Source organism: Triplophysa rosa, linkage group LG13, assembly GCF_024868665.1.
Source record: "Triplophysa rosa linkage group LG13, Trosa_1v2, whole genome shotgun sequence".
In the NCBI taxonomy this organism is placed as follows: Eukaryota; Metazoa; Chordata; class Actinopteri; order Cypriniformes; family Nemacheilidae; genus Triplophysa; species Triplophysa rosa.
The window spans coordinates 23,142,726-23,158,810 of record NC_079902.1 but is presented as its reverse complement, the minus strand read 5'-3'; the positions used below and the strand labels follow the sequence as shown (position 1 = coordinate 23,158,810).

The 16,085-nt window shown below is 39.8% G+C and overlaps 1 protein-coding gene across 1 annotated transcript; it reads left to right on the top strand.

The window, feature by feature from the left end:
• The first annotated feature begins 6 nt into the window (after window positions 1-6).
• Window positions 7-15,594, top strand: kcnip1a (Kv channel interacting protein 1 a). The gene is made up of 8 exons (XM_057349020.1): window positions 7-249; window positions 8,155-8,279; window positions 10,486-10,555; window positions 11,000-11,070; window positions 11,170-11,277; window positions 12,973-13,077; window positions 13,176-13,238; window positions 13,641-15,594. Exons 1-8 carry the CDS (start codon window positions 192-194, stop codon window positions 13,686-13,688), a joined length of 648 nt encoding a protein of 215 aa, XP_057205003.1. The 5' UTR covers window positions 7-191; the 3' UTR covers window positions 13,689-15,594.
• Window positions 15,595-16,085: the final 491 nt, after the last annotated feature.

The following is a 16,085-nucleotide window of genomic DNA, read 5'->3' as shown; positions in this document are numbered from 1 at the left end:
GAGAGAGAGAGAGAGAGAGAGAGGTATGGAAGTGAAGGGAGGGGTAAAATGAGCACCAAGCAGCAGTTGGAGGCAAAAGCGTTATAGTCGGAGACAAAACGATGAGGATTAGACAGAGAACGAGAGACAGCGAGTGAGTAAAACACACGTGACGGGGCAAACACTCACACGCTTGTTTCCACGGTGACAACATGGGGGCGGTTGTTGGCACATTGGCTATGCAGACGAGACAGCGGCGACCATCAAGAGGTAAGACACAAACTCTTCCTGCCCGTCTGTCACACACACGGAAGAACGGAGAACTTAACATTTAACAGACACACAGACCTGCATGTGTGTGTGTGTGTGTGTGTGTGTGTGTGTGTGTGTGTACACATGAAAAACGCAAGTACGTATCTGCGCATGTCTAGCCTGGAACATGCGTGGATGCGTTTGTGTGCGCAGCCTTGACTTGCGTGCGTGTGTTCTGTAATTAGATGAGTCACACACATCCTCACTGCACTGAGCAACAAGTGCACACAGATTGATGACACACACACGCACATGTTTTTTGTTGGCAGAGTGAGGTAACGGCTAACAGTTTGTGCGTCACGTGTGTGTGCTGATTTTTTAAAAATATTTATTTTATGTACAGTAAATATTTTATACATGTGTGTGTATGTGTGTGTTCACTGCACATGTAGTCGCCACACACACGCACACGCGTCATTTATTACTCCATTCACAAACTGTGTTCCTGCCTGTTACCCTGGAAGCACTGTTGTCATGGTAACACAGGGACGACGGTGTGGAGTGTTTGTGGGTTTGCACGTCTGAAGGGTCCCGACCCATCGCTCACGTCCGGGAAGGTGGAAGACGGATTGGACTGTGTGTGTGTGAGAGAGAGAGAGAGAGAGAGAGAAAGAGAGAGAGTGAAGGGCGGGCGAGTAATAGCACCTGTTGATTTGTCGTCTTGTTCTCGGTTCTAAATTTGCATGAAACCTTCAGTGTGCTTCAGAAATAAATGACAACGTTTTTCTTGAGTCAAAGCGTTGACTTTTGACTACCAACAGACAGCGTTTAAAAACATCTAAAGGATTATATTTACACATGAACTTGATGGATGTGTGCTGTGATTGGTTCAGACAGGAAGCAGGCGAGTCATCTGACTCTTGAGATATTGATCTGACAGACTGGTCATTTTTATGGATGTTTCTCTTTTATTATTTTCTCTAATGATTCACAAAATCTGCATCACATTGTTAATAAACAGGACACTCTTCAGAGTCTTATGAGCTTAGATATGTTTGAATCTTCAGTGTTTTTTAGCGTTCAGTCTAGCAGCCAGGCGATATAGAGAGCATCACAGGTCTGATGTTTACTGAGCGCATCACAATGAAAAGCTTTATGGCGCTGTGCTGCTGGCCCGTTGTGTACTCGCTCCAGATTAACACCGTCACAGACTTGAATGTGTGCGTATCTGAATTCTGCTTGAACAGAAATGATCTTTTATCGGTGTGTTTCAGTGAAATGTAGTTTGAGTCGAGTTTGGACTGATCATTAAAGCGGATGCTGAGAAACATCATGGAATATTCAATGTGTGTTTGCACAGGTTGTGTATCTCGCAGATTTGCTCTCTCTCTGTGTGTGTGTGTGTGTGTGTGTGTGTTTTAGTGAATATTTAAAATAGGGCTGAAACGATTCCTCGAGTAACTCGAGTTATTCGAATATTTTTGTTGCCTCGAAGCCTCGTTTAATCCATTTAACTACAGTACACACGGAGCGCTGCGTTTCCCCACGGACCGTTATTACTGATGCACAGCCCGCTAAACTCTATTGGCACTCACTTAATTCTTGGTGTTTCGAGTCAGATCCGTGGGCGTGGCTTGTTGGTTTTGACTAAATCTTTGGTGTTTCAAGTCTTACGAAACCCACACCCTAACCCTAACCTTACTGTAACCGTCTAAACTACCCATGATTGTTAAAATTGACGAAAAAACACGTTTGGGTGATCACGTCTGACTCGAAACACCAAGGATTTAGTGAGTGCCAAACTCTAGTCTCAAGTCTCCCGCATTCGCCGTGAGTCACACGCATTTTAGACTGTTCACACGCTCACACTTATTTCTCATGCTGATAAATAAGTGATAGCTTATTGGTCGGTGGAAAGAACTTTATTGTAGTTACACGTTTGCTAACGAAATAAACCAATTAAAAGCCATTTGTGTGGTGTTGCTTTTGTGTTCATGGTTAAGTGCTAGTCTAATTTCAACATTATAGGAGACATTTACTAGCCTTGGTCTTTAATTAACATTAATTTGTGAAATATTCTGCAGCAGTAACACTGTTTTGCATGCTCTGGCGCTAAAGTTTGCATGAAATTCCCGCTTATTTACAGAAAATGTATAACGTCAATGCACATCATCAGCAACTCACCAGGAACACAAACAATCTCAGACACCTTGGTCCACGCATCATTTTTTTATTTACGCGTCGTATATGATTGGGAAACCCGCCACAGCAATAATCAACCTCTCCTCTATTTTGCTTGGGAACTAATGTGGTCGGAACCAAAGTTTACAGGGCTGCTTTCTCTGGAATCATCTCAAGCGATGGACTTCTACGTTCCGATTGGTTGCCGCCGAATCGCGTCGTAGCTCATTACCATAAAGTTGACCTGATTTCAACTCTCCTTGACGCCCTCAACGGCCAAGACGCGCCGCACCGCTCCTCGCCGCCGGCTCACATTGAAAATGAATGACTTCCGGCCACTTTGACGCTCTCAATGGCGGCGGTCTGAACGCACAGTAAAGCACTAAAAAATAAGCGTCTTCCGACGACCTGCCAAAATAAAAGTCCGGGTAACTCGGTATTTTTATGTGGACAAATATATTACTATTTAATATTAAAAAAAGAAACTAAAACTAATTTAGATGAACTAAATGCATCATGCATAAGCTGAAGTTAGTTGTTTAGCTTTGAAATGATTCTTTCTATTTTTATTAATGTTTCATATGTATACATTTGTATTAGGCCTATTTTGCATTTTGAATGTAATATGGCAATGGAATGTACTAAATGGGTTTAGTTTTCACAGATATTAATGTATATAATTTCAGCAATAAATATGTTAATTTTTCTAAAAAGGAAACAAATTAGTTGTTCATTTTAAGAGACCTGTCTTATTTTCTCTTGTATATTTAGTATTGCTCTTTAATAATAATGTACTTATTATCCGAATACCCGATTAATCGATAGAAAATCAGTAGAATACTCGATTACTAAAATAATCGATAGCTGCAGCCCTAATTTAAAATGTCTTCTTAGCACACATACACACACTAGTTATTGCTTAATCCTCCAGTCTCTCGCTCTCTCTCCCTCTCCCTCTCGCTCCCTCGCTCTAGTGAAGGGGTTTCGTGTGTGTAGGTTATCCACAAAATTGAGTTAAATCCGGAGAAATCTTGAAGATTTCCAAATACCTTTCTTCTACAATTCAGTCTGTAATCATTTGCATTAGTTTTGTGTGAAAACATCCCTTCTGAAAAAAACTATTACAGAAATTATAATGGTTTCTATTAAAATACATTATGAATTAGATTTGTCCATTAAAAACTTGTTTTTGGCATTATACCAATATGATTTAATGGTGTTTATTGGTTCCCTTTTGCCAGATAACATCCCACCAATAGAATCACATACCAGTAGATGCCAGTATAGCTCCTAATCTAAAATTTGTATCTAAAAATGCAAAAAGTTTTTTTATGATCTTTAGGTTTAGGGGTTGGGTTAGGGGTAGGGGATAGAATATACAGTTTGTACAGTATAAAAAACATTATGCCTATGGACTGTCCCCACAGAGATAGTAAACCAGACATGTGTGTGTGCGTGCGTGCATGTGCGTGTGCACGCATGCATGCAAGTACAGACACGCTCACACAAACACACATGTAAATATAATCACACTCACAGAAGATGTGTGCGTGTGTGTTTGTGTTGTCATTTATAAGATGGTTGAAGTGGAACAGTGTGTAATGAGTTATTACACAGCTCAACTGAGTGTGTGTGTGTGTGTGGGAAGGGTAAACCCTACAGTATGGGGACAGAATGTCCCCACAAAGATGGCAATATCCAAAATCCTTGTCCTTGTGGGGACATTTTTTTTGTCCCCATGAGGAAACAAGCTTATAAATCATACATAATTAACTTTTGTGAAAATCTAAAAGAGCAGACAGTTGTGTGTGATTGTTAGGGTTAGGGTACTAGGGAATATGATATACAGTTTGTACAGTATAAAAACCATTGCGTCTATGGAATGTCCCCATAAAACATGGAAACCCAACGTGTGTGTGTGTGTGTGTGCGTGTGTGTGTGTGTGTGTGTGTGTGTGTGTGTGTGTGTGTGTGTGTGTGTGTGTGTGTGTGTGTGTGTGTGTGTTTTATCCGTCTTGAAAGTGGAGCTCTTCTCAGTTGCTGTGGTATTACACAGATTATGCTAATTATGATTATGCAAACCATCATCATAAACCAGAGGATTATAGCTGTGTGTGAGACGGAACACGCGTGCGAGAGAGAGGGAGAATGTGTGTTTTACTGAGTGACACTGAGGATTAAAATCAGCGACTGCATCTGCACTACAACATACTTGAAGTATGTTGCATTTCGTTTACAATTTATTCCTTTTTTAATTACTAATTTGTGACCGTGTGACATGTTCGACTGGTTGTTATTTGTCTCCATCTAGTGGTCATTTGAAACCTTAGCAGTCATTGTTCTGGAGTTGGTACGTCCCCACTTTGGTCACCATGTTAAATTGATGTTTTTATAAATTAAACATATGATGTGGATGATTATGGGAATGGTTATAGCATCATGCCCTGAATAATTAAAAATGGCTTGTAAAGATCTGTTCAGTGGCATGGGCTTCACACATCAGAGAGTTCAGCATTACAGATGGACGTCTGTCAACCGAAGAGATATGAATTCACTTTCATTATTAATTCATTCATACTGGACAAATGTAGATCCTGGAAAAATGTCCCTGGGAAAACCTGTGTGGGTGGGTGGTTACACTTTTAAATGAGTCTCATTAATCAAACAATGTGTGTGTGTCTGTGTAATAACTCATGCTTGGTCATAAGAGTGTTATGTTTTTTAAAGGAGAGCATGGAAGGGTTATGATCTAGGAAGAGTTTTGCTGAGGAATGTTTTATGTGTTATGATCTACAGCATAATATAATTCCAATGTTTTTTTTAAATGTGAAGCAACACACACTCTCTCTCTCTCTCTCACACACACACACACACACACACACACTGTGAGCTGACATTGGTTTTAATGTCCTACCTGAGAGCAGAACTCATCTGGGGCTACAGCCTCACCTGAGATTTGTGAAGGGCACGCAGACACACACACACACACACACACACACACACACACACTGCAACACAATATTAGAAATATTTAAAGATAATCTTGTGGGTAAATTTAATGAAAACTGTCAATACTTTACCAAATTTTCACCTCAACCTCAAAATGAGAAATTATATTATGCATATAGAAAGTGTAGGCCTTTATGATTTTTTTTGGCATTGTCAAATTTGTGTCACACATTTGTGTTCTCAAATTAAATGATTTATATTTAAAAGTGTAGGATTTGGGAGAAGGGTGAGGGTTAAGGAATACAATACACATTTTGTACAGTATCAAAATCATTATGCCTATGTGTGTGTGTGAGAGAGAGAGAGAGAGACAGAGAGAGAGAGAGAGAGTGAGAGAGAGAGAGAGAGAGAGAGACAGAGAGAGAGAGAGTGAGAGAGAGAGAGAGAGAGAGCGAGCGAGAGAGAGAGATGCTGACAATGCAACACAACAGCACAGAAAGAGTGAGTGACTAAAGAAAAGCGGAGGATAGAGAGATCAGTCAGAAGAGATGGAGAGAGGAGAGGGAGATGGACTGCAGACTTTAGCTATAGTTTTTCTGCTTTGTGGAGCTCTAAAACTTTTGCACACGCTCGGATTCATCAGCTCAGAGGGTGAGACACACACACACACACACACACACACACATCCGAAGAAAAGATGAAGTAAAGTACAGTAGGTAGTTGGATGGATAGAGGGTTGTTTGTTAGCCCTCTGTAGTTGAGGAATAAACAGATGGTGTAGCTGTTATTGTTTGTGCGGTTAGATGTGTGTCTACCTGAATGTGATCTATAGAAAAGTGTCTTGTAATGAATGTATGTGTTGTGTTTCAAATCTGATGAATCCGATTTATCAGGTGCCTGACAGATCATCAACATTATCAGATTAAAGCAGAACTTGATCTTTAAAGCAAATGAATCTGTTCAACATGGAGACGTAATAACACTTGAATGCCTTTGTGTTTCAAGTTTAAACATCTTTTGTGATCTGTACTTTTGGCGCCGTGAAAAACTGACGTGAGGGTCAAAACAAAGAATAAATTACAAAGGGAAGAAAATACAGAAGAAGGCACGATGAGACAATCCAGGACAAATGATAAGAATAAACAATAAACAAGAGCAAAAGTCAGTTTACAGTGTGAATGAGAGAACACGTATTAAAAACAATTAACAATAAAATAATAGAGATCGATGCGTGTGTGTTTTGTGCACACGTGTATATTCATCCGCATATGTGTGTACGTGCGTTAGAAATTGTGCAGTGATGCATTACAGTATGTCTCTGCTAAAGCAGTGAGCCTCAGGCATGTGACCTCTGACCTCACCTGTGTGTGTCCTTCGGTGTGTTCACTTTCATCACCCTTCACACACACACACACACACACACACACACACACACACACGACCTTCATTCATATGTTATAAGCGTCATATGATGATAGAGCGGTCACCTGCACATCTCTAACCCCTCTCTCTTTCTTCTCGTGTGTGTGTGTGTCTCTCTCTGTCTGTTTAAAAATTCTTTGTAATTTGTACAATTAAATTAATTAAAATGCCTAATTATTAATTGATTCACATTCAGCAAAAATGTTTCTGACTGTGTGGTATTTAGGACAAGTGGAAAAGCATGCATCTCATTTTAATCTCAATCTACAAATTCCCTGTTTCTTTGATATTCAGTCTTTGTTTCTTGATTGTAATGATGAAGTCAGCGCGTCACACAGAACATACCTCAGATTACATACAGACTGCAGGGAATCTTTGTGATCTAAATCAAAATATTACTACTAGCTTCACCTCTGAAAAGACTTGCCTTTGTGGCTGGTGTCATCAAATGATCTTTTAACCCCTCCCATTATGTGTCATTCGTTATACTATGGTGAAACACTTGTACAGAAATGTTTACTGTGTAAATGTGTACGGGAAAATATCTATTGTAAAGTATTGTCATTTTTGTTACTTGTAATCTACAATTCTGTCTCTTATCATACTGTCGTGTTGGTCGGAACTGCACCCAAGTTTTTCACCTACTGCTGCACTTGTGTATATGGTTGAGTGACAATAAAGGGATTTGATTTTGATTTGATTGACTCACAGAGACATCCAATCTAGGGCTGTCACGATTATGAAATTTGGCTGACGATTAATTGTCTAATAAGTCATTGCGATTATGACGATTAATTGTCTGTTTTAGAGCTTTGACTTTTAATTCTCATACATTTTTTATTCAGCTTTGAAACGACCATATTGTTCTGAATATAAAGACTGTTCTTTTTCTTGGAAATACATAGGAACAAAATTGGGTCATCATACTTAAGGTTTTACCTGTCAATAATACAACCGCCAAATACTTGTAAATGAAGTAAATTGATCAGGAGTGAATTGAAGCCTCTATTAAACTGCTATCAGTCATAGAAAAGCTTCTAGTCTGTTTTTTTCTCACTTGCAAGACTACAAGAAAATTTACTTCTATGTTAATGAGATTTTGGTAGGCTGGTTTTCACACTGAAATAATATTAAATTGTACTGCAGGTTATTTTTATGGTATATGCTTTAGTTTTTTTTAAGTGATTGTGTTGTGGTGGTACATTTTACAAGTATTACCTTGCTTTAGTTACAATATATACAATAAAATATGCAGATGCACTGCAGCTCCCCCTAGTGTCTTCTATAGAGATGTGCAATAATTTCTCTCTCTCTCTCTCTCTCTCTCTCTCTCTCTCTCTCTCTCTCTCTCTCTCTCTCTCTGTGTGTGTAGATAAACTAGATGATGAATTGGAGTTGTCGGTAGTTTGTCATCGTCCTGAAGGATTGGAGCAACTACAGGCACAAACTAGCTTCAGCAAGAAAGAACTACAAGTGCTGTACAGGGGCTTTAAAAACGTATGTAAACACTCAGAGACAGACACACACACACACACACACACACACACACATTCACAGACACATTCACAGACACACGCACACTCACAGAAACACTTACAGACACACACACATTCACAGACACACGCACACTCACAGAAACACTTACAGACACACACACATTCACACACATGCGCACACAAACACCCACAGACACACACACACATTCACAGACACACGCACACTCACAAAAACACTTACAGACACACACACATTCACACACATGCGCACACAAACACCCACAGACAAACACACACATTCACAGACACGCACACACACTTACAGACACGCACACAGACACACTCACACACACAGACACACACTCACTCACAGAAACACTTACACACACACACACACACACAAATACACATCACAACACACATTCACTACAAACCACACCAGACACACACACTACACACGACCACAACACAGCACACTCACAACACACTACTCACAACAGCACACACAAACACACATACCTCACACACATGCACGCACAACACACCAATCAAACTTTACACAGAACAACAATGACGAGCGTCAACACGACGATCATCTCACAAACACATCAGACACAACATTCACACACACAAATCACACAACATCTCACACACACAGCACACACAGTTAAACGTCAAACATCAGACACTCACAAAACACAAACACACACAGCAACACACACCACACACCCCCAAACCACCCAAACAACAAAACAACAACACACACACCAACACCACAACACACACAACAACAAAACCACCACCTCACAACACCACCCCGCGCAACACCACACAAGCACAACGACACACACACGACATCACAGCACAGACACACACACACGACATACACAAAGACACACACACACCGACTTCATCACGCACAGACACAGACACATATACACTGACAGCACACAGACACACACACACACGACACAAACAGACACAGACACATCACACACGCACAGACACACACACACACACATACACACACAATGACACGCACAGACTTCATCACACGACACTCACACAACTCACGCTCACACTACAGACACACACACACTACACACATCACTACACACCTCACAGACACACACACAGACATTACACCACTTACACACCACAGCACACACCTACAGCATCACAAGCACAGCCACACCGCAGACACAGACCCACACACAAACATGCGCACACAGAACACCCCGACATCACCACATTCCGACACCCACTCGACACACACACAAGATCCACACATCACAGACACACGCACCACTCACAGAAACACTTACAGACACCACACATTCACACACATGCGACACCAAAACACCCACAGACACACACACACATTCACAGACAACGCACAACAATCACAACACACATTTCACAAGACACACCAGACACCACACAAAACACTTACAGACAACACACACATCCCAGACACACACACTCACAGAAAACTTCAACACACACACACATTCACACACATTGCGCACACACAACACTCACAGACACACACACATTCACAGACACACGAACTACAAAACACTTACGACAACACACATTCACACACATGCGCCACAAACACCACAGACACACACACATCAGACACACATCGCACACAACACACAATCACACACAGAACACACACAACACATCACGCACACTCACAAAACACTACAACACACACAATCACACACACATCACACAACATTTTCACGCACACACACCACATCACAAACAACACTACGCACACTCAGACAGACACACACACACACACACACACACACACACATTCACAGACACATTCACAGACACACGCACACTCACAGAAACACTTACAGACACACACACATTCACAGACACACGCACACTCACAGAAACACTTACAGACACACACACATTCACACACATGCGCACACAAACACCCACAGACACACACACACATTCACAGACACACGCACACTCACAAAAACACTTACAGACACACACACATTCACACACATGCGCACACAAACACCCACAGACAAACACACACATTCACAGACACGCACACACACTTACAGACACGCACACAGACACACTCACACACACAGACACACACTCACTCACAGAAACACTTACACACACACACACACACTGATCAGTACATGTGTTTTCTCACTGTTTCTCAGGAATGTCCCAGTGGAGTCGTGAATGAGGAGACCTTCAAACAAATCTACTCACAGTTCTTTCCTCAAGGAGGTGTGTGCCGCGTTTGTGCGTGCGCGTTTGTGTGTTCGTAGATTGTTGTGGAAGTTTAAGCATTTGCACAAAACTTGTTCCACCATTTGGACATGAGAGGTGGCTTAAACCATGCGACTTATTTAGCTTTGATTAAACTTACAGGAGATTACTAACGTCACATTCTAGAACATTTAAGTGATATTACTGATGTCTTCTTATAATAGGCTATATGCACACGGGACGATGACGTACTTCTGCAGAAATCTCTGCCAGCTACGTCACTTCCGCTCTCATAGCACTAAGGGGATTTTTCACCAAGTGAAAACCTTGAATCGGATAGCCTGAAGTGCTTGTCCTTTTTGGTTGTCGATGTATGGCGAAGTGTTTGAATAATTAGACTCATGTTGTTGATCGTTGAAAAGTATATAAATACGTTTAAAAAAATTCACTTTCTCTCTGCAGATGCCAGCACATACGCACATTACCTGTTCAACGCTTTTGACTCCTCCCACAATGGATCCATCAAATTTGAGGTGATCGCTTTCTCTCGCTCTCTTTGTTTGTCGTTGCGTCTTAAGGATGAATCACTCTTCTTTTCACTCTTATCCTCTCTCTTGCTCTTTCTCTCTCAGGACTTTGTGACCGCTCTGTCCATCTTACTGAGAGGCTCAACAACAGAGAAGTTACAGTGGACCTTTAATCTATACGACATCAACCAAGATGGTTACATTAATAAAGAGGTTTGTGTGTGAACGTTTCATTCGTTACTCATTCTTGATTGTCATTCACATTTTGAAATAATAGTAAAGGAATAAATGCTATGAAATAACAAAAACTGAAGTGTGGGATTTATTTAAACCAATGTAAACCAATCAAACCAATTAAAACTTTTATTTTGAAGCTACTACAAAGTATTTATCATTAGTCTAGCTCAGGGGTTCTCAAACCTTTTGGGGCCAGGGACCCCTTAAAGTTGACAAAATTGGAAATTGTTACAGTTATTAAGCATGTTTACCACATTTTGCACTCCTTAAAGTATGTGTATTGATTTTTTTCGAACAAAATATGTGTTTCATGCATATAAATAAAAACATTGATTTTTAATTATTTTAATTCCACTTATGTGCTTTCTAAAAATTCTTTCAAAAAGGTTTATTTTGCTGATTTAAGTGTTCTTATGAAACAGCACAATTTTATAATGTATAGCAAGCTCTATTAAAACCTTCAAAACGATGTACTGTATGAATTGTTGGAAATTAATTGTTATCGCCAAAGTCTGTTTTCATTCAATTTTCCACTTTATTTATTTACCTCATTCAGACTAGAATGTTGTGCTGTGTTTTAACGTGAATACCTTCACACAGCCACTAGAGGTCGCCATCTTCTCCTTCATGATAGGAAACGTGCTAAGCAACCGTTAATCACATTTTAAGTTATTTTTGTGTCGATGCTAACGTTACTTTTCTCCTTCTCCCAAAGGTTACGACATGAAGATAATGTCAATATTATTGAGTAGATTTTGGTAGGTTTTGATATCGCTAGGCGAAACGTCAGACGCACAAGCGCTTGCTTCCGATGGACACGCATCTATTGGATTAGGAAAGATTCAGGGGAAGGTGCACTTCTCAGAAAACGTACAAATGCTGATTATTTTAGTTGGGTTTTTTTAGCATTGGGATTGCTAGATGAGGGCTTAATGCACTTAATGCAACCTCAAATTTGACGAAATCGACATTTTTTACTGCCTTAAGCTCAAACACAGTGCGCATTCCGGCTCATTATGCTATAGCGTGGGTCACAAATGATTTTGTAGAAAGATTTTGTCCGTTTCATCGGACGCGCGCGCCTGGATTGCAGTTAACTTCTGATCTGTGTTTGTTTATCGGTCTAGCTAGTGTCTGATAATATAACTATTTATATTTAATTTAATTTATGTTAATATTAATTTATATTATTATTTTATTGTATAATAATTGTATTAAATAAACGGTATGTTGAATTTTGTTGTATGTTCATTTTATTAAATAAGCAATTTGTTGAATGAGTCCTGTAGTTTTGTCGCATTTAAAGAAACCGTGCGGTACACTGACATCTAGCGGTTGAGCTTGGTATCGCAGTCTACATTCAAAATATTGGAGAGGCAAGTTTAGCCTAGAAACTTTTCTTCTTGGTTTCTTTTGCTTGTTATCAGAAATAATCTACAGGCGCAGTAATGTTTGTTGATGTTGTTGCTTTGAAGACTGCGGACCCCCAGAACCTCTGGTCTAGATTACTGTAACACTAACTTTGGTCTCTTAACCAGCTTCGTTCAGTGCATTAAACAGAACTGATCTCATGCAGAATTTAACACATGACTTCAAGCATTTATGTGTGTGTGTGCGTGTGTGTGTGTGTGCGTGCGTGTGCGCGTGCGTGTGTGTGTTTGTGTGTTTCAGGAAATGACGCATATAGTGAAAGCCATTTATGATATGATGGGCCGTTTTACATATCCTGCCCTGAAGACTGACACCACCAAACAACACGTGGATGCTTTCTTTCAGGTAGGATACATGCCCCCGTGAGATGCTGTACGTCAGACTTCAGTGGTTACATTTTTAAACAACCATTTAGAATAAGATGAATGATGTTCTCTTTCTAGAAAATGGACAAGAATAGAGACGGAGTGGTCACACTGGATGAGTTTATCCTCTCTTGTCAAGAGGTACCTGTTCTTATTCTGAGCTTCTTACAATACACACTGTGTCAACTGTTTCTGTGCAATGACCTTCTACATTTGCAAACCTGTGAAAAACTGTATCCCATAATGCAGTGCACTTATAAATCCATTTGCAGATTGATGCCTGAACTGAAAGCAATAGCATCCATTTATAGTATACAAATGTAGTATACTTACAGTATAAATGGTAAAGTGTGCTGATGTTTCATTCACGGATAATGTAAATGAGTGCAGTGCCCTCTAGTGATGAAGAGTGAGTACTGCAGTAACGATGAAATCGACAAACTCTGGTTTGAATGAGTAAACTGTAGAAACTAGCTGCTGTTTCGTTCTCTCTTTCTCTTACTTTATTTCACTTGTCATTATGTCTTTTGTTCATGTTTGCAGGATGAAAACATCATGCGATCATTGCAGCTCTTTGAGAATGTCATATAGCCACAGGAAGATGGAGGATGAGAGAGGATTTAATACAAGAGTGAGCGGAGAAACGGAGGGAACGAAACATGAACTTTGAAGCTGATCAGTGTTATGGCCAAAAGGAGGAAAGACTTTGACCCTCATCACTATGGTTACAGATGTGACTGTTTGTTCTTCAGATCTGTCTTAGACTGTCTTTACTTTGTTGCCATAGCAATATGATGTCTGCTTAACCTGCTGGAAAACAAGCATTTTCTATGTCTTCAGAACTTTTTTTCTTTTTAGACAGTTTGACCATGTCTGACCCTATCAGACCTTATCTCACCCTATCAGTCATTATCTGACCCTATCAGACCTTATCTCACCCTGTCTGACCCGGTCTAATATTATCTGACCCTATCAGACCTTATCTCACCCTGTCTGACCCGGTCTAATCTTATCTGACCCTATCAGACCTTATCTCACCCTGTCTGACCCGGTCTAATCTTATCTGACCCCATCAGACCTTATCTCACCCTGTCTGACCCGGTCTAATCTTATCTGACCTTATCTGACCCTATCAGACCTGATCTCACCCTATTAGACCTTATCTGACCCTATAAGACCTTATCTCACCCTGTCTGACCCGGTCTAATATTATCTGACCCTATCAGACCTTATCTCACCCTATAAGACCTCATCTGATCTTATTTGACCTTACCTGGCCCTATCTGACCACTTTCTTTCTGTTCCAGAAAAATGTATGTTGATAACCAAACGGAAGGAGGTTTAGAAAGCATGTGTTACTTGTGTTAATCATGTGCGTGTCTAAGCAGATAGAGCAGGTTTAATTTATGAAATTAAACGGGTTCATTTATGCCCGGTGGGGTTCCCAGAGGTCCTTTAAAAACCCATCTTCTTCCGTCTGAACTTTGCAGAACTGAATTACTGTGATCAGTCCTAAAATATCTTGTTGATCTTTGATGTGTCCAAGTATTTTCGTGTGTTTAAGAGCTGTCCGTGGTGGATTTAAGTGAATTTTTTTGCAGAACTACTTCTGATACGCTCAACGTTTCTACGCTAAACACACAAATGTTTATCATGTTTCCCTATTTTTCAGAGAAAAACCCTTTCCTTGTACTTCTAATGAACCAACCAATCAGCGGTCATTCAACTGGATTTACATAACCAATCAGCAGTCGTTCAGCTTTATCCCAACTAAAGTGATAAAGTAGTTCGAGAGCAGCAGCGCGTCTCATTAATAACAGTGTTACAGCGTGTTTGTCTTTTACAGTATTAACGGTTGTATTATAATATCGTGCTCGTGCTGAGATGTCTCTCTTCATCCGCTTGCTGTTGATCTGATGTCTGTCTGTGTGTGTTGTTGTGTGAGTTTGTGCTCGTCACTTGTACTAGTCTCGGATGTTGTGTGCTTGTCATTGCTTTTAGCTCCACCTACTCAAATCTCTGCTTCCTGATTGGTCTGTTTGTCAGTGTCAGAGAGGGAGGATTTGTTTGTGGGTGAATCTCACAAAGACTCATCCGTGTCAGTAGTTCAACCGGTATTTGTGTAAATGTTCTTGAGGTCTCACGTTGAAATGCTTTGAAATCTATCGTGCACTCTCATTGGATAAGTTTTTAAAAGTATTTTTTTTAAATAATTTCTTTCAATGCGAAACTTACGTTTTAATATGTTGACACGATTATATTTTTGCATACAAAACTAAATTCAAACATTGAAGCATAAGCCGTCTCATTATACATAAAATTGGGGACAAACAGGAAATGTTTATACAGTTTTGCTCAAAATGATTCGCACTCATCTCTATAGAGGAATTGTCTCAATCTCTTTGTCAGGTGTTCTTTAAACGTATTAGGCATTATAAGTTAAGACGCAGAGCTGTTATCTTGGCAAAAATAAGAGGTTGTAAAAGAATAATTATGAGCAATGTGTATTAGAGAAAATCACATTTATTTCATAATGACATCCCACTATTTAAAATTTGTATTCTCCAATGAAAGGTTAGATTTTCGTAACGATTTTCAAGAAAAGATCCAAAGGCTAAACGGTGCAGATTTATTTTCACAGCCTTCCTTGATCATATTTACCTACACTCTTAAAAATAAAGGTGCTTTGAAGAGGAACCAATTTTAGTTTCACAATGAACCATTCAGCCAAAGGTTCTTTAAAGAACCATCTCTTTCGTACCTTTTATAATTTAAAGAATATTTTTTCACCACAAAGAACCTTTCGTGAAACAGAAAGGTTCTTCGGATGTTAAAGGTACTCTATGGAACCATTTAGACAAAAAGGTTTCTTCTATGGCATTGTGAAGGACCTTTATTTTTAAGAGTGTATGAATAATTTGGAGCACAAGTGTATGTATATTTGAAGAGTTTGGTTCCAAAATGAGATAACTTTGTTTGTAAAAAATC